The sequence below is a fragment of the Aotus nancymaae genome, unplaced genomic scaffold (assembly GCF_030222135.1).
Source record: "Aotus nancymaae isolate 86718 unplaced genomic scaffold, 86718_ANA_hifiasm-v0.15.2.pri h1tg000058l, whole genome shotgun sequence".
Lineage (NCBI taxonomy): Eukaryota > Metazoa > Chordata > Mammalia > Primates > Aotidae > Aotus > Aotus nancymaae.
Window position 1 is genome coordinate 28,193,967 of NW_026988472.1, and position 19,724 is coordinate 28,213,690.

A 19,724-nucleotide genomic window follows, 5' to 3' on the forward strand; every position below is an offset into this window, starting at 1 on the left:
TTTCCTAAATACTCAGCAATATTTTAAGGCTCTTCAACCTTGGGCCATTGCTAGACCTTGACAATGGGCAGGTTTATTGTATTTAAATTTCAGCTACATCTGGAGCGACTCGAAATATGAAATCCCTCTTAATTGCTATTGAAATTAGGATGCATAATATCAACTAAAGTTTTTTCCTCTCATGGAAAAGAATACTTTCCTAGTTACACTTTTGCAATCACAACTTCTTAGTATATCTATATGTAGGTATAATATATAGCTGCCCTTGTGAAATAGAAAAAAAAGGCACTTCTGAGATTCCTAGACTTCTGCCAAATGAGAACCCTCAAACAACCTAATAAATGAACATTGTGCTTTTACAAACTTTTTCCTTCTATGTAAATTAATAACCCACAGCAGCCTTGCAAGGTGTGAGTATGTGATAGTTAGGTGTGATATTAAGGATTAGGAAACAGGGCCTAAGAGGTTAAGTAACTTGGCTGTAGTCCCACACCTGGTGAATGGCATATGTTCTTTGTCTATTACTATTACAACATTGTGTTTCAGCTATAATGGCCAGGTAACTCTTGCTTACAGATGCTCACTGACTTCACAGTTTTATCATGTTATGCTTTCTTCTTTCTGTAAGTCATATAATATCCTGACCCCATGACTCATATCCTGAAGATTGAGATAATTGGGAGATTACTCCATATCCCATCCTTACCACCTTCCACCCCATTTCTAGAACATGGTACCACCAACTCTGGAATTTGCTAACCTCTCTGCCCTGTTAGAAAGCTTGCTATGCACTAGTCTTTTTTCATCCCTTCACGTACTGTCCCTTTCCCTCTGACATGCCTCAATTTTTTCAGTTCTAAAAGAAATGTGTCTTTGCTTTCCAGTTCATTTGCCATCTTTCTGGGCACTCAGGGCTTCTTTTGTTGCTTCTCCGGTCACTCTTGATGAAATCTTAGCCAGTCTTGCTTACCTGTTTACCTTATCCTTCTGAATCTTAAGAAGGACAGAAAGCTTATCTGCCTTGTACTTCTTTCCTAGCAACAGAGTCAATGTTCCTATACTTCTAGTAGTGATTCTGCTTCTGAATGCCCCTCATATCTCATTTTCAAATCATTGTTTTCAGCATCCAGCAACATCCTTGCTACTCACTTGTAATGATAGCCTTGAACAATTATCTTACATTAGGCCTGTGAATGTCAAATGCCCTTGTTTATTTATAGGTACTTGACATTTGAACATTTTATATGAACATTTCTAAATGTACACAAATGAAAAGTTCAATGAACCTCTGATGCTACAGTTGTGTATGTTTTGCCATACTAATTTCATCTCCTTACCCCTCTTTTTTCCAAGAATTTAAAGCATAGCCAAGACATAATTTCACTCCTCAATAATTTAACATCTCTAAAACAACACATTTTCTTACATAGCTACAATGTTATTATCTTATACAGCACTCCTAATAAGAATTCTTGACTGGGCATGGTGGCTCATGTCTGTAATCCCAGCACTTTGGGAGGCTGAGGCAGGCAGATCACAAGATCAGGAGTTCAAGACTAGCCTAGCCAATACGGTGAAACTCCGTCTCTACTAAAAATACAAAAAAAAAAAAAAAAAATTAGCTGGGAGTGATGGTGCCTGCCTGTAGTCCCAGCTACTCTGGAGGCTGAAGCAGAATAATTGCTTGAACCTGGGAGGCAGAGGTTGCAGTGAGCCAAGATCATGCCACTACAATCCAGCTTGGCAATAGAGCGAGACTCCGTCTCAACAACAACAAAAAAGAATTTTTAATAGCATATACAGTACAGTTGACCCATGAACAAAACCAAAGAGTGCTGACTGCCTACAGAGTCAAAAATCCATGTGACTCTTTTTTTTTTTTTTTTTTTGGAGACAGGGTTTCACTCTTCCCCCAGGCTGGAGTGCAGTGCCATGATCATGGCTTACTGCAGCCTCAATCCCCTGGGCTCAAGTGATCCTTCCACCTCAGCCTCCTGAGTAGCTGGGACCATGAGCATGCACTACCACACCTGACTACATTTTTATATTGTTTTGTGGAGATAGGGTCTCCCCATGTTGCCCAGGCTAGTTTTGAACTCCTAGGATCAAGGGATCCTCCTGCCTTGCCCTCCCAGAGTGCTGGGATTACAGGTGGGAGCTACTGTGCCCAGCCCATGTGCAACTTTTGACTCCCTGAAAACTTAACTACTAATAGCCTACTGCTGACCAGAAGCCTTATCAGTAACATAAACAATTAACACATATTTTGTATGTTACATTTATTAAATACTGTATTCTTATAATAAAGTAAGCTAGAAAAAAGAAAATGTTAAAATCAAAGAAAAATGTATTTACTACTCATTAAGTGAAAGTGGATCATCATAAAGGTCTTCATCGTTGTCATCTTCACATTGAGGAAGCTGAGGAGGAGGAGGAGGAAGAGGAGGGATTGGTCTTGCTGTCTCAGGCGTGGCAGAGGCAGAAAAAGGGGAAGAGGTGTAAGGAGAGGCGGGCACACTTGATATAACTTTTTTTTTAATTGAAAAAAATCCGCATATTAGTAGACCCAACATAATTCAAACCTGTGCTGTTGAAGGGTCACTTGTACTTAGTCCATCCTCAGGTTTCCCTAATTGTCTAAAAAAAATTCTTTTTTTTTTGATAATTGTTTTGTTTGCAGCAGGATCTGCTCATTGTATTTGTTTATCCCCTTAAATCTCTTAATTCTCTTATAATTTATAACAGTCCTGTCTGCTTTTTTTTCATGCTCAGAATAGCCCATTCTGGTGAGGTATTGTTTAACTTGTTTATTTATCCTCTGTATTTTATATGGACTGGAAATTAGATCTATATGCTTAATTAGGTTCAAAACATATTTTTTTGGAGGGGTGGGTAAGAGTGCTTGTGGTCACTTCATACTACACCACATCTGGAGGCACATATTGTCTGGTCATTTCACCTTAAGTGTTGTGAAGATTCATCAGAGGGTTCAAGTGGTGACAGCTTGATCCCTTTGTGAAGCCCAACCTTTCACCTAATGCTTTTACCATCCATTGATTACCAATGCATGAACTAGTTATGTAATTAAAGGTTGCAAAATTGTGATTGTTCTAATTTGGTCACTTCTGCTATTATTAGCTGAAATATTTCTATATGAACGAACTGTTTTCTCATTCACAAGAGCTATTTGGTTAACCTAAAATATGTAGTCATTTATTGAGTTGTTAAAATCCCCAATTGGGTAACCAAAGACTGGTTTCTTCTTTAACTAAAACTCTATTATTTTACTAAGGCTTATGATAAAGTGATTTTCTTCCTTCTTCAAGAAGTTAAAGCTATTCCTGAATGTTAGATTAGTGATTTTTGTGGGTTGGGTCATGGGGAAGATCTTCCAATCCTGAGTGAGCAGTTCTAATCCTATTGAGGAAAAGGTAGGGTAGCAGGGGGAAAAAAAAACAACAGAAGAAAAGATTGTATACTCTCTTCATTGTTGTGGACTAGCAGTGCTGGTGTGGTGCTTGCTTGGGGTGGGGGAATTTTAAAAATTCCTCTACCAGAGACTAAATCAGACTCACCATGGAGTCCTTTAAATTTTAAAGACCTATGGCCCTAAAAGGGCCTCAGCACAGTTTTGCAATCAAATTCATTAAATTTTAATGACTAGTACATCTTGGGAAGCTGCAGGGACTCCTGATGGTTTTCCAGGGATGCAGCTAAAGCTCCTCTTGCTAGCTTTCTTTGAAGCTGAAATCTCAGGAAAGCTTTGTTCGTCTCTGCTGTTATAAAGCTCTGCCTTAGGCACTAGAGGTGATGAGTGAGGAGCAGGGTGGCTCAGGCAGTCAGGAAAACTTTCTCTTGTATATCAATTAAACATAAATTTCATTCACTGAAATTTCATGTAGTAAAATGGCTTCCTGCTTTTTCATGACCTTTTATTCATGTACTATATCACTTGCTCACACTGTCGTATTTAAACCTTTCACAGTTTGAATCTTACCTCATTAACCTTTTATTTTTTAGGACACTGTCTTCAGGCTTCAAGTTTTTGACCGTGAATTGTAGTGTGTCAAACTGGACGAGTTATCTTAGTTGAATTTTCACCAATTGAAAAATTGGAGGTAAGGAGTATATTCCTTTTTTGAAAATGAATATATATTACTGTTAACATGTTTACACCCTCTCTCCATTTATATTCTCTGTCCTTTGTGCATTTAAGAACAAGGATGACGAAATAAAAGATGTCCAGGTGATTTCATGCGTTTGGCTTTAGGCCCTAAATCAGGACCCTAAGGAGCAGCAGCTGCTACTGCTATTGCTGCTACTAGTACTATTAGTACTACTACTACTACTACTACTGCTCCTGCTCCTGCTCCTGCTCCTGCTCCTGCTCCTACTCCTACTACTACTACTACTGCTACTGCTACTAGTGGGAGTTAACAATTGTCCAAGTTCTTTGGACAATTCATTTGCTATTAGAAACCTCACCTGAAAATAGAAGGGTAATTTAGCAGTTTATTTTGAATAAAGGCTAATCCCACTCAGGTGCCAGATCCCCAGCATTGGAGCTGGTGGAGATTGAAAGATCTACCCTAACGAATAACTAGATATGTGGGACGTACAAATCTTCCCAACTTCCTAGTTTTTGTAATTTTTCTTATTCTTAAATCCATGTTGCATAATTGAATTGAGCAGATGGTAAATACAGTATTATGAACAAAAAAGGGTATAATTTTTTTAGTGGTCTTGTAACCATAATTCTTGCTTTGAGCCATTGGTAGATCTCTATCAGGAAAGACTACATAATAGTTTCAGCCGTGATTTCTAGATAGTTTATCTTTCCACGTTATAAAAATGTTCCCACTTTTTGTAACATCCGTTTCCTAGTATAATAACATACATGAGTATGTGCTGTGAATTAAATACTTAGGCAAGATGTTTTGACACCTGTTTAATAATCTTAGCTTTTAACAAGTTTTAAACTCCCTCCAGCCTTTAGTTACCTTCTTGTGTGAAGTGTTTGTATTTGGGTGGACAGGGTTTTTCAGATTTGGGACTATTGGCATCTTGGCCTGGACGGTTTTCCGTTGTTGGGGCTGTCCTGTGCACTGTAGGGTGTTTAGCAGCATCTCTGGACTCTTGTCTGTCAGATATCAATAGCACGTCTCCTCAGTATGACATCCAAAAATATCTTCAGATGTTGCCAAATGTCCCTTGCAGGGCAAAATCATCCCCAGTTGGGAACTACTGGGTTAGATGATGTGGAGTTTCTTCCAGCTTTATAATTCTGTTGTTTTTATTTTAAACAAAAAACCTACTCTTTTTTTGTAATCCAGCTTAAATGTTACCTTTTCCCAGAAGCTTTCCTCAGCTCTCCTTCTCTTTGTTCTACCTTCATTGTTTCTTTTTTTCTGGCTATTATAGAACTCAACCCCACTCTATTATAACTGCCAGTGTATTTCTCTCACTACAAGGACATGGGTCCTCTATATCACCAAGCTTAGATTTTATTAAATGAATGGGCAGTGGATTAGAAATTGTTTAGTAAATGATTAAAATGGCATTTCTGTTAATCTTTTAAACTCTTCCACTAGGAAATTCCCACAGTTGTGATCTTGGATTTCAGGGTTAATGAGACTATTCATTTTTTAAAGAATCTCTTAAATATATTAGAAGGCAGGAGCCTCCTTTATGTATGTGAGGATGCTACATGAACACATCTAGGCTGCACTTGAGAGAAAGTCACACAGAATTTCATAATGTGAAGAGTTAAGCCATTTCAACTTTCATATCCAGAGGTTTCTCCTGTACCTCCACTTTGCTTCTTAATCAGAAAGCTTCCATCTATTCAGAAAAAGGTAACAAGGAAAGTAGTACTATTTTTCATTGTATAACATAAAATATATCACCATATTTGAAGTCAGTATTTCTCACAGTAAGAAATAAATTTTAATCGGGATCAATTACATATACACATACCTGAAACAAGTTTTTAAATTAGTATTTGCCATTACCGTGTGTGAAACACTTTGATATTTTCTGTTATTTCTTTTTCTTTTCCCCTTAAATTATAGTCTTCACCTAGTACATTTGTTATACAATTCATTAATAGGTCACAACCCACTGTTTAAAAAACACTGTTCTAGGTAATCTCCTTAAGTAATAAAATGATCTGCCTCTGGCATATGTCACCAACAGGTTGTTCTGTCTTTCTTTTAAAATAACATCATTTAGGAATTGACACAACCAAGACCTTAAAACACCTTAACCAGAGCAAATTAGATTTCTAGTTATTTTAAAGGCCTATATTTTGTTGTTTATATTGAATATTTAGTGTGTACAAGGCACTGTAGCCAAAAGAGCATGTTTGGTTCTTGTTCTCAAGATTTACAGTGAAAAATCCTAGAGGAGCATAAACAGTTAATCAGTATATTAAGTGTTAAAAATGATAATCAACACACAGTGACTTTTATAGGCATTTACGAAAGGAAGAAAATTTTATAGGCACTTAGGAAGGGGTTACATAAATGTGGGATGGCAAAAAACAAACAAACAAGAAGTCCGGGTACAGTGGCTCATGCCTGTAATTCCAGTACTTTGGGAGGTCAAGGCGGGCGGATCACCTGAGGTCAAGAGTTTAAGCCTGGCCAACGTGGTGAAACCCTGTCTCTACAAAAATTAGCCGGGCATGATGGAGGGTGCCTGTAATCCCAGCTACTCAGGAGGCTGAGGCAGGAGAATCGCTTGAACCCGGGAGGCAGAGGTTGCAGTGAGCTGAGATCGCGCCATTGCACTCCAGCCTGAGTGACAAGTGAGACTCCATTTCAAAAAAAAAAAAAAGTGGGGTGGATTTTACATTGTGTATCAGAAAATAGATAAAAATATTACACATGGTAGAAACAACATTCATGCTGCTCATACTAGAAGTTCATTTGTTTTGATAATCAAAGTAACTGAGAAATTAAAAAATAAGAAGTTTGGGAAACTGGTAAGTATATATGATATAAACAGGGTATGTTATTTTAGTTCTACTGTAGTTGTAAAATGAATTTTACTCAGGAGATCAATTAGAAACTTGTGTGTATGATAGCTCTGATAAAAGCCAATATATGCTATAAAATGCTAATGTTAACATTGAATTACTAGATTTACTGAGAATGCAGATAATTTCTAAATGATGGGGTGAGAGACTGCTCATCTGTTAAAATAAGTGAATAAGGTTACTATTCTCTCTCTCTATATATATATATTTATATATATAGCAATATATATACACAACAATCTGTTTATATATATTGCTAGGTATATAAATATATATATATAGAGAGAGAGAGATGGGGTTTATAATAGGCAGAGACGCAGAACAGACACAGGGTTTATAATAGGCAGCATTTTTCAAAAAGTTATATACACTTTATGCTATGTAATTAAAAATCATACAGTCTAGGCATGGTGGCTCACACATGTAATCCCAACACTTTGGGAGGCCCAGGTGAGCAGATTGCTTGAGCCCAGGAATTTGAGACCAGCTTGGGCAGTATGGCAAAACCCTGTCTCTATGAAAGATACAAAAATTAGCCAGGTGTGGTAGTGCACGCCTGTAGTCCCAGCTACTTGGGAGGCTGAGATGGGAGGATCACTTGACCTGGTGGGGGTCAAGGCTGCAGTGAGCTGTGAGTCTGCCACTGTACTGTAGCCTGTCTCAAGAAAAAAAATTATATTCATGCTTCATAGGCCTGGGTTTAATCCTCTCTTTTTTAAATGGAATGGAGGCTCAGGATGCTAAGTCAGAATGAGGTGCTGACTTAAGAAAATAAGCAGTGGACTTGTTTTTCTTTGTGAACTTCTGCTCTCTTCTGTGGGATAATGTAGAATTTAGTTACTGTAGAAGATATTTTTGACCTAAAAGAAAAGAAGATTCAGCTTTTAAGGATACTTGGGAAAGAGCCAACCTACCCTGAAAGTGTGGTCTAGCATCCTGTCTTCTGTTACTTTGAGGCACCAGAAGTCTACTAGTTTTTGTTATTTTCCATATTGAGTTGAGAAGTTAGCAAAAGGATAACCATCTTTTCATTTTCTCAGATTTCTAGACTACTGAAAAGAAGTTGCTTTCAGAGCTGGAGATGTGAATACAATTTCTGTGCCAGGGTTGATAAACCATCTTGAGGTATATATATATTTTTTTTCTAATTTTAAGTAACTCTATTTTTTAGAACAGTTTTAGTTTTACAGAAAAATTGAGAAGATGGTACAGGGAGTCCCCATATACCCTGCACTCAGTTTCCCCTGTTAGTAACAGCTTACATTAGCACAGTACATTTGTTACAGTTAGTGAACCAATATTGAAACATTATTATTATCTGAAGTCCATACTTTATTCAGATTTTCTTAACTTTTACTGAACATGTTTTTTTCTCTTTCAGGATTCCATCCAGGCAACCCTATCACAGTTGGTTGTTATGTCTCCTTAGGCTTCTCTTGGCTGTGACAATTTCTCAGACTTTTGTTTTTGAGGAGTACTGATCAGGTATTTTGTAGACAGTCACTCAATTGGGATCTGTCAGATACTTTTCTCATGGGTAGAATGGGGTTATGGATTTTGAGGAGGAAGACCACAAAGATAAAGTGCCATTCTCACATTCTCATCACATCATATCAACACTCCATACTATCAACATGACTTGTCACTGTTGATGTTTACCTTGATCACCTGGCTGAGAGGTGTTTGTCAGGTTTCTTCACTGTAATCTTTCTTTTTTTTTTTTTTTAACACCCCTTTCCTGTATTGTGCTCTCTGGAGAGAAGTCACAGTGTGCAGTCCACACTTAAGAGGTGGAAGGTTATGCTCTACCTCCTTGAGGTGAATTATCTATGTAAATTGTTTGGGATTTTTCTGCATGAGAGGCTCCCCCGACCCCTCATTTATTTATCATTCATTCATTTATTCAGTCTTTTTAAATATCAATATGGGTTCGTGGACATTTATTTTATACTTTGGGTCATAATACAATACTGCTTTATTTATTTTGGTGTTCAAATTTTTTCCAGCTTTGACTGTTGGGAACTCCTTTGGTTGGCTCCTGTGTCATTTCGACATGCCCTCATCATCTTGAGATTTTGTTTTTTTAGTACTTCCTTACTTTCTGGTACTACAAGATACACTGGGGTCTGTTGGGGGGGAGAAGGGGGGATAGAGGGGGGTGGGGAGTTGGGGAGGGATAGCATGGGGAGAAATGCCAGATATAGGTGAAGGGGAGGAAGGCAGCAAATCACACTGCCACATATGTACCTATGCAACAACCTTGCATGTTTTTCACATGTACCCCAAAACCTAAAATGCAATAAAAAAAAAAAAAAAAAAAAAAAAAAAGATGCTCCAGGCTCATCCTATATATTCCCTGCCCCAGTTCTAGAATCATCCATTTCTCCACAGGGCCTTGGTTCCCTTTATTAAACAGAGAATACAATTAGAAATCAAGATCTTGGTGCTGGGTATGCTCATTGTTACTGGGATATTGTAGCCTCTATGTCCTCTCAGCTGAAATTTCTGTGTATATAGTCTCTGTATATTTATAAATATTTATAAATATTTTTATGTATAAATATTTTTATGTACAGGTTTTATGTGGCAGCTAACAAGCATATTCTTGAGGGGTGCCAAGTTTAAATTAAATATGAATATACTGTTGGTGGAGGCCATATTTAAATTGAAAATGTTTTTGAGGAGTATTTTAATAGAAATATTATTTCGATTCCATAATATATCTCTTGAGAATATAACAGAATATGAGATAGATGCAATGAATATGTGACTATTTCAAAATGGCTTCTATTGTAATAAAAATCCTATAGGATGACTGTTTCATAAGTTATTTAGAAGGCTTATTTAGGGGAAATAATAACTATCGTATTCCTCTCTCAACCTTGTTATCTCGACCACCTTTACATATATGCGTGAAAAGTCCTGAAAATGGAACTCTTATCTCTGCCAGTAAAAGATCATTTGTTATGCCTCAATATCGGCCACTTTTTGTTACTGTTTAACTTGAAGAATTCACACTCTAGTACCGAAACTCTTCTGTTTTAAAAGCAAGATTTGCTTTAAACTGTTGTTAAGAGTTATGAAATCATCAGAGTCTTACCAGGTAGCCAGTCGTACAGAAGAATAATGGTTAAGAGCATAGCCTTAAATCTGTATCCTAGCTTTGCTGCTGGTTGACTGTGTAACCACAGGCAAATTATTTGCACTCTTTGAACTTCAAGTTTCCTAATTTGTAAAATGTGGATGATAATATTACCTCTCTCATGGGAGTATTTTGGGGATTAAATGAGGTAAAGCACTTAGCACAGTACTTGGTGCACAGATATAGCTCAATAAATATAATCTAAAGTGAAAACCTCAAAAGCAGCAAAAAAATGGATGAAAGTTTGAAAGCTTTATACTAGTATACATACTTGGTTTTGCTCAACAATTATTACTGGGTCAGACCAACCGAAAAAATTAATTCTTTTATTTTGTAATCCTAAAAAGTCCTCTCAAGACAAGGCTAACTTTTCTTCAAACCTGGGAAATGCTCACTCACCTCACTACCTTAATATGCTAGCAGTGGCTGTCACCCCAAGAAAGTATTGGCTCTCTACAGGACACTTGGGAGTGCTACTGAGATTTTATGGGAGGGGCCAGGATGCTGTCACTCAATTGGGATGTGTCAGATAGTTTTCTCAAGGGTAGAGTGGGGTTATGGATTTGGAGGAGGATTTTTAGTTTTATCATCTTCTGAGTTTTTCATTGCCTGGGATAGTCTTGTATGACAAGGAATTGTTGTGCCCCAAATTACTGCATCAATAGTATGCCATTGAGACGCACTAGAGTAGACTGATGATACTTACCATTGTATCTTTAAACCTCTCTGCAGAACACATTTCAGGTGTGACAAACCCAGCAGGTATCTAGATGAGTGAAGCAAGGCCAGGCTGCAGTGTTTGGAACCAGCTAGGGAGTATAGGAACTAGGCAAACTGTCCTTTCTAAAAGGGGAGTGGTACTTTAGCTTCAGCCAGTTGTTGCCTGCAGTTGCTAGATCATGTGATTTTTCAGAGAAAAGCTAGATATGTAAATTTTTATGTGAAGTCTCCCAGTTTTAAATGTAGCTTAACTTAAAAAAAAAAAAAAAAAAAAAAAAAAAAAAAACACTGTGTCCAAACCAGGCAGATCTGTGGGCTGAATTCATCCCACAGACCATTGGTTTGCAACCTCTGATACAATTGTTTTAGGAAGTGACCTAAAATTCCGACAGAGGTAAAACACTCTGGGCCATAATGGCACCACCCTGTCTGTTTATTTGCTGAGCTCAGAAAAAAACTGTGGAAACAAAGCACTAGATGTCGACATCATTTTCTAGAGTGTGGGGAATTGTGGCATTAGAGCAGAGCTCTGGGGGAGCTTCCTCTCTGATTGGGAGGAGCAATTCTGTTGGGAGAAATCCTAGCAACTGCTTTTTCAGGAACAGAAACCACTGTGCTTTGTGTTAGCAGCAGTCTTGAATTAGGAAGGTAGCTGCACCACTGACGGAAGCCTCTGATTCCACTGCTAAGCATAGCATCCAGGCCCCGTAGTCTGTCTTGCCTTTAAGAAAGTAATCTTCACAAAGCTGACATGCAATAAAGGCATAAAACTCTGCAGAATCTCTTGGTTCATGTGGCCCCTGAACTGTGTGATGATCATAGGGTTTATGCCTTTATTATTTCTTCTTTCTTCATCTAGGGTTACCGCCTACACAGCTCCACAATCTACAGCTGTGACCATCTCGACTTTAGTGGGGGTGTTTCAAGGGTGTCCCAGGAGTTTGGTCATGCCTGAGCCTAGCCTGTACAGCTTAGGTACTGTTTGAGTCCTCTGTCTGGTTTTAAAGTGAAAAATCAGCATTCAGCACTTACTGTATAAAAACTGGCAGCCCATTATAATGTTAAGAAACAAAGTCAGTGTGTATTTTGCTTAGTAGTTGTTGCCTACATTGATATCTATGGACAGGAATATATGCTTTGATCTGCATGGTAGCCATATCTATAATATGACACTATATGACAGTGTTTTCATTTTATTTGTTTTTTATGGGATTAAATACAAAAGTACAGTACAATACTGTAAAACTTTAAGTATTTTTAAAGGAAACTGACTATATTAGGCCATTCTTGTGTCACTGTAAAGAAATACCCGAGACAGTATAATTTATAAAGAAAAGAGGTTTAATTGGCTCAGGATTCTACAGGGTGTGTAAGCATGGCACCAGTATCTGCTCAGCTTCTGGTGAGAGCCTCAGGAATCTTACAGTCATGGCAGATGGTAAAGCAGGAGCAGGCATGTAACATGGTGAGAATGGGAGCAAGGCGGGTGGGGGAGAGGTCCTAGATTTTTAAACAATCAGGTCTTGACTGAACAGAACAAGGACTCACCTGTCATCAAGGGGATGGTACTAAATCATTCACAAGGGATCTGCCTCTATCATCCAGTCACCTCCCATCAGGCCCTACCTCCAACACTGGGAATCACATTTCTTTTTCTTTTTTTTTTTAAGAGAAAGAGAAAGAGGGAGAGAGAACAGGAGTCTTGCTCTATTGCTCAGGCTGGAATGCAATCTAAAAATAGGTGTTAAAAACCTCTTTTTTGCCGATAATTGTGCTTAACAGCGGAGACAGGAAGGAATAAGAGAAGAAAATAACAAATAAACAGCTAACCAATATTTCATTTAAGTCTGTGAAATGCTATGCAAATGCTGAAGGGTGATTTACTTCCAATTATGTGGTCACTTTCCAAATAAGTGTAATGTGATACTGAGAAAAATGTATGTTCTGTGGACCTGGGGTGAAGAATTCTATAAATGTTCACTGAATTTACTTGTTCCAGGTCTGAGTTCAAATCATAGATGTCCCTGTTAATTTTCTATCTCGTTAATCCATCGAATATTAACAATATGGTGTCAAAGTCTCCCGCTATTATTGTGTGGGAGTCCAAGTCTCTTTATAAGTCATTAAAAACTTGTCTTATGTATCTGGGTGTTCCTATATCGGGTGCATATATATTTATGATCATTGACTCCTGTTGTTGCATTGATCCTTTTACCATTATGTAATGTCCTTCTTTGTTTCTTTTAGTCTTTATTATTGTTAAAGTCTATTTTGTCAGAGACAAAAGTTACAACTCCTGTTTTTTTTTTTTGTTTGTTTGTTTTTTTGCTCTCCATTTGATTGGTAAGTCTTCCACCAACCCTTTGTTTTGAGTCTTTGTGTGTCCTTGCTTATGAGATGGATCTGGATACAGCGTACCGATGGGTTTTGACTTTTTATTCATTTTGCCTGTCTGTGTCTTTGATTGGGGCATTTAATCCATTTAAATTTAGGATTAATCTTGATATTTGTGAGTTTAATATTGTCGTTTAATGCTAGCTGGCTATTTTGCCCATTAGTTGTTGTAGATTCTTCATTATGGAGATAATCTTTACCTTTTGATAAGTTTTTGGGATGACTGATACTGGTTGTTCCTTTCTGTGTATAGTGCTTCTTTCAGAAGCTCTTGTAAAGCAGGCCTGGTGGTGATGAAATCTCTGAGTGCTTGCTTGTTCACAAAAAATTTTATTTTTCCTTCATTTATGAAGCTTAGTTTGGCTGGATACGAGATTCTGGGTTGAAAATTCTTTTCTTTGAGGATATTGAATATTGGCCCCCACTCTCTTCTAGTTTGTAGGGTTTCTGCTGAGAGATCTGTTGTGAGTCTGATAGGCTTCTCTTTATGGGTAACCTGACCTTTCTCTCTAGCTGCCCTTAGAATTTTCTCCTTTGTTTCAACCCTGGTGAATCTAATGATTATGTGTCTTGGGGTTGCTCTACTTGAGGAATATCTTTGTGGTGTTCTCTGTATTACCTGGAGTTGAGTATTGTCCTGCCTTACTAGGTTAGGAAAGTTTTCCTGAATAATATCCTGAAGAATATTTTCCAGCTTGGATTCATTCTCTTCATGACATTCAGGTACACCTATCAAATGTAAATTAGGTCTTTTCACATAGTCCCATATTTCTTGGAGACTTTGCTCATTCCTTTTTACTCTTTCTTCTCTAATCTTGTCTTCTCGTTTCATTTCATTAAGTTGGTCTTCGACCTCTGATATCCTTTCTTCTGCTTGATCAATTCGACTGTTAAAACCTGTGCATACTTTGCGGAGTTCTCATATTGTATTCTTCAATTCCATTAATTCACTTATATTCCTCTCTAAATTGTCTATTCTTGTTGGGATTTTGTCAAAGCTTTTTTCAAGGTTCTTAGTTTCTTTACGTTGGGCTAGGACATGTTCTTTTAACTCACAGAAGTTTCTTATTATTCACTTTCTGAAGCTTAATTCTGTTACTGGAATGCACTGGTTCTCCATCAGGCCTTGATCCCTTGTTGATGAGGAACTGTGATCCCCTGTAGAGGGAGAGGCATTCTGATTTTGGGTATTCTCAGTCTTTTTACGCGGGTTTCTTCCCATCATTGTGAATTTATCCACCTGTCATCTTTGTAATTACCAACTTTCAAATTAGGTCTCCCAGTGGACGTCCAACTTGTTGATTCCCAGTGCCAGAATCTGAGCAACTCACTGTGCTGGCTAAAACAGCAGCGTTAAGATTGATGGTGCTTTTCTGTCAGAGAATCTCCGGTCTGGCTTCCTTCTTGAGTCCCTTTTTCAATCAGCTGAATAGGCTATTCTGCCTTCCTGGAGCTCCAAACGTCGACCAAAAGGGGACCCAATCCCGTTTACTCTGCACCAAGAACCGCCGCACCAGCCACAAGAGTCGCGCTGGCAACCTGTGGGGCTCCTCTGCTGCGAATCTCCTGGTCCGTGAGCAATAAAAATTCATCTGAAAGTGTGGCATCCTCTCATTCTCTGTGCTTTCACTGGGAGCTACAATCCTGAGCTGCTAGTAATTGGCCATCTTGGATCTCTCTCTGGGAATCACATTTCAACATGAGATTTGGAGGGGACAAACATCCAAACTGGATCAGTGACTTAATTTATTGGGTGGAATATTTTCTGTTTGTAAAAAGAAAGCCTCCCAGTGAGCAAAATGGAAATTGCTTTTTTAAGATAAGTTTTTTTTAACCTGATATACTTATCAAAAAATTAAGTTTGAGAGTATATTACTGTGAAATACTAAATGATTATCCATGTCAGTTAGTTCTTATGTGAGTGAATGTTTGTCCAGGGCAGAGTGCTAACTAGTATTAAGATTACATACATAATCTCTTAAGGAGGATATGTTTTTACCAGTTTAGATTCCTATTTGTTGTGAAAAGTCAGTCTACTATTAATCATCTTTTCAGATGGTAGCCATTTTTGTAAGCTGTTGACTTCCATTTGAAAGATGCTTTAACATGTTTCTTCAAAGGCAAGTATGTATAGCCATTTTTTAAAAAGTCATTTTCTTCTTGTGTGTTTAAACAGCTAACTTATTTGTACAAGAATTCTTTTTCCTTCCCTCTCAGTACTCCACCTCACCACACACGTTTATCTCCCTATTTGAATGATAAACTTACTGAGGGTTTGCTCCTTACCCAGTCAAAGAAAGGTGTTCATCATTAGGAATGTCTCTGATATCTACTAGTGACGTTAGTGGAAAGAACACGGACTTTGGAGAAGGCAGGTGTGGATTTGAGTGATGATTCTGCCATATGTTCATTCTTTGAGTTCATTTTCTTATTTGTCAAATGGAGATAATCATAACTACCTTTGAGGGGATATTATTAGCCCTTAATGAATGGTAGCTAATAATAATGATAAACTTAATGGTAACCTTGGATTCAGTAGCATCTGAGGTTTCCGAAGGTTCTAACAAAGCTAGCTGAGAGCTGGCCACTTTCAAGATCTCTGAAGTATATGGAGCCTATGTTTTTGACACCTGAAACCTGTCTGTCCTTGTTTTGATCCTTCTTGCCTTTTCTTCTATCTCATAAAAAAGACAGTGGTATTGTCCTTGTATTTTAAAGGCTTGTAATTAAGGTTGGGAAGTGAATAAAACCATTTTTGGGAGCCCCTGGGAAAGCTGGAGTTAAGCCTTTGGGTGCTTCAGAAGCTCTTTTTTGAAGATTTGATTAGCCATGAAGTGTTCTGAATGTGGTTTAGCACCTCAAATATTGGGATCACTTCCTTTTAGGAAAACTGTTATTTCTGTAAATATAAGCAGATTTGCTTAGTTAAGGTCATCCCTACCATTAAATTCAATGAATTCCTTTTTTCTGCCATTTCTCCTAATAAATATTTATTGAACACCTAGCCTGTGCTAGGCCCTGTGCCTACTTGATTGTATACCCTCAAAAGAGATGCTGAATTACGGAATTTAAGAGTTGTAGGTTTTTGCCTATTATTTAAATGAAGATCCTAAAGCCTTAGAGCTGTACTGTCCAGTAAAGTAGCCACAAACGACAGGTGGCTACTGAGCACTGGAAATGGGACCAGTGTGAATTAAGATGTGCTGTAAGTATAAAATATACACTGGATTTCAAATAATCATTTGAAAAAAAATGTATAAAATAACAACGATTTTATGTAGATTACATTTAAGATAGTATTTTTGACATGAGATAAATGTTACAATTAATTCCACCTGTTTCTTTTTAATTTGGCCACTAGAACATTTTAAATTATACATATGACTCACATTATATTTTTACTGGACAGTGCTGCCTTAGAACTTCAGTGACTTGGTAAGATTATACATCTAGCTAGGGTTCCTTTGGCCAGTGCAAATTATAAATTGCTTTACCGTGAAAATGGAAGATAATGTTCATTTTGATCAAAAAGAGAGATAATTCAAACCCCACTTCAGAAAATAAATTAACACTAAAGACTTTGAAATAATTTACATTTTAAATTAAATCCTAGATTGTTAATCTAGTAAAATCTCTTAGTATTTCAGATTTGGGATTTTCAAAAGGGACAAACTGGAAAAATGTACCCATTGATTTAGTAGCCTAAACCAGTTTTTTTCCCTAAGCATTCACAAATTGCCCTATATAGATGATTCCACTCCCCTGATAATTGCTGGGTAGAGGATGGCAAGAGATGGAGGACAAGATTCATGTAAAAGGTTTGTCTGTATATTTTTCTTTGAATATGAATAGTGTTTTACCCAAATCTATCTTATTAGGTAGATTGGTTTAGTATAGTGAAATTGATTCAGCATTTAACAGATACTTGAGTAGACATGGGATTGGGCTCTGGAAATGCAGTGGTGAATTAAGGCACAGACCTTGAATAGAGCCACAGGCTTTTGTCTGGTTAGCTGGTTTCTTTTTTTCATTTTATTTTCACTTTTTATTTGGAAATAATTTTAAACTGACAGGAATTATGAGACTAAAAATAGGATAAAGAATACTGTATACCCTTTACCCAAATTCACCTATTATTAACATTTTCCTGTTTGCTTTATAGTTCTCTCTCTGCACACATGTATGTGTGCATGTACACACATTTTTACGTACACACATGTACATATATTTTTTTCTGAACTATTTGAGAGTAGGTTGCATGCCCTTTACCACTGAATGCTTCATTGTCTAATACCTAAAAATAGGAATATTCTTGTATGTAACCACAGCACAGTTATTAATTCAGAAAACAGGAAATTCAATACATTAAACATTGATAGAATACTTCTAATCTACCACGAATGTTTCACTTTGGTCAATGGATCCACTGATTTATTTTATAAGTTTTCCCTTTCAGTATAGGATCCACTCTAGGATTAGGTACAAGATTTAGTTGTCATGGCTCTATCTCTTTTAACCTGGGACATTTTTCAAACCTTTGTCTTAAAGTGACATTGACATTTTTAAAGATGACATTTCCTTTTCCCCTCTTTTTAAATAGAAAAACCCAAAATGAAAAATGTTCTATTTCCTCATGATTAGTTCCAGGTTATGCATTCCTGACTGTAATACTATAAAATGATATGTTCTCAGGTTGTCACATCTGGAGGCCTATGCAGTCCATCTGGCCCTCATTGGTGATGTTCATTTTGATCAGCCAGTCAAGATGTTGAGTTTGTCCACTACATAGTTAAATTTTTCCTCTTTGGAATAAGCTTTGGGTACACACTTATAAAACTGTATATTTCCTACTCTTCATCCATATATTCCCCTAGATTTAGCACCCATTGGTGATATTTGCTTGAAGCAGTCTATACTATGATGACTGCAAAATGATTTTTCCAGCTCTAGCACTCCTGCATGTTTACCAAATGGATTTTACTGTAAGCAAGGATTTCCCTTCTCCCCTCTTTTTGTATGTATGTATTTAGCTTTCATTGATACGGACACACAGCTCCCTCATTTCTGCAGGTTTATAACTCATTACTGTCTTATTATTTTGGTGTTCAAATGTTGCAAATGTGGCCAGTGAGTGCACCTCTTCAAGTTAACTTCTGTGTCCTTATGATATGTTCCCATCACTTCTTGAGTACTTCCTGTCTGTAATAATGAACTATTCCAGGTTTTTTGTTTTTTTGTTAATAGGCGAGACCTTTAGGTGCATAGATGGTTTCAGTATAGTGTGTTTAGTGTTCCTGTGAAGGTAAGCACAGCCTGCTTTGGCAGCATAGTGGAGGGTCCTCTAGCCAGCATATGTAGAGGGGAGAGGCAAGGCAGCAGGACTAAGATCAGGAGTGTCAGTGGAAGCCTCCTTAGAGGAGATGCCACCAATACTGACGTAGGAATAAAGTAAAATATGTAACTAGACTTAACCATACTTTAATTTTTTTTTTTAATAGAAAATGACTGTGGTGCTAGAAGATCATTACTTTTGGAAGGCTGGTTAATATCCATTTCCTGAGAGAAACTTGGCCACCATTAGCTCTGGCATGGCGCAAAGCAGCCCACAGCTTGATATTCAGGTTCTCCATGATCTTCGACAACGTTTCCCTGAAATTCCAGAGGGCGTGGTGTCTCAGTGCATGTTACAGGTAAGTTACCTACCAGTGATTGTGATATTAAATTCTAGTTTTTCCTATTAGAGCTGGTGATGTGTGATGTAATTAGAACTCAGTTATGTTTTCTCATGTGTATGTGTGGCCAGGGGGAACATTTAGAGCAGGATTTCCCCTCAACCTTGGCACTGTTCACAGTCTAGCCTGGATAATTCTCTGTTGTGGGAGTCTGCCTTGTGCACTGTAGAATGTTTAATAGCATCCGTGGCCTTTTCCCGGTAAATACCAATAGCATCCCTGCAGTTGTGACAACTGATAATTTCTTTAGACATTGCCAAATGTCTCACGGAAGGCAAAATCTCCCACCATTGAGAACCACAGATTGGAGAAGAGAGTAAAGGCATGTAGCAAAAAGAAAAACAGATTCTCTTTATGTTTCACTTTTTGAACTTTTGGGGTTGTACCATCAGTCCCTAAGTCCTTAGAGTTGAATTTTGAATCTCAGATTTTACCACTTTAACTTCTTAGACTATACACTTTTGAGCCTATTTTTAAGTGTAGATAATCCACTCCGTTTCTGTTTTTCTAATGCTAAATCCTTTCTGATACCTACTTTTAAATGTAAGCCCACTTTCTTTAGTTCAGTCACATTCCCTTTGTCTTCTTGTGTGTCTTACATTGAATTAAATCTCATCTCTAAGATAGAATGAGTCTTTCCTACTCAGGGGACAACAGAGAAGCAGGCCTACCACTCCCCATGTCGTCCCGTCCCTGT

General features: G+C 37.6%; 1 protein-coding gene across 4 annotated transcripts in view; it reads left to right on the top strand.

Annotated features, from left to right (window-relative positions):
* Positions 1–19,724, top strand: part of TAB3 (TGF-beta activated kinase 1 (MAP3K7) binding protein 3) — a 64,132-nt gene that overhangs the window by 13,581 nt on the left and 30,827 nt on the right. For 2 of the 4 annotated variants that reach the window (XM_012448872.2, XM_064364435.1), the window contains exons 2-5: positions 4,021–4,118; positions 8,080–8,164; positions 8,421–8,524; positions 18,794–18,985. In XM_012448872.2, coding sequence (XP_012304295.1) covers positions 18,884–18,985 — 102 coding nt within the window. In that variant the 5' untranslated portion in view covers positions 4,021–4,118; positions 8,080–8,164; positions 8,421–8,524; positions 18,794–18,883. Of the gene's footprint in view, positions 1–4,020; positions 4,119–8,079; positions 8,165–8,420; positions 8,525–9,230; positions 11,877–18,793; positions 18,986–19,724 lie in introns of those variants that run through there. The other 2 variants (XM_012448873.3, XM_012448874.2) reach the window with 2 other exon arrangements.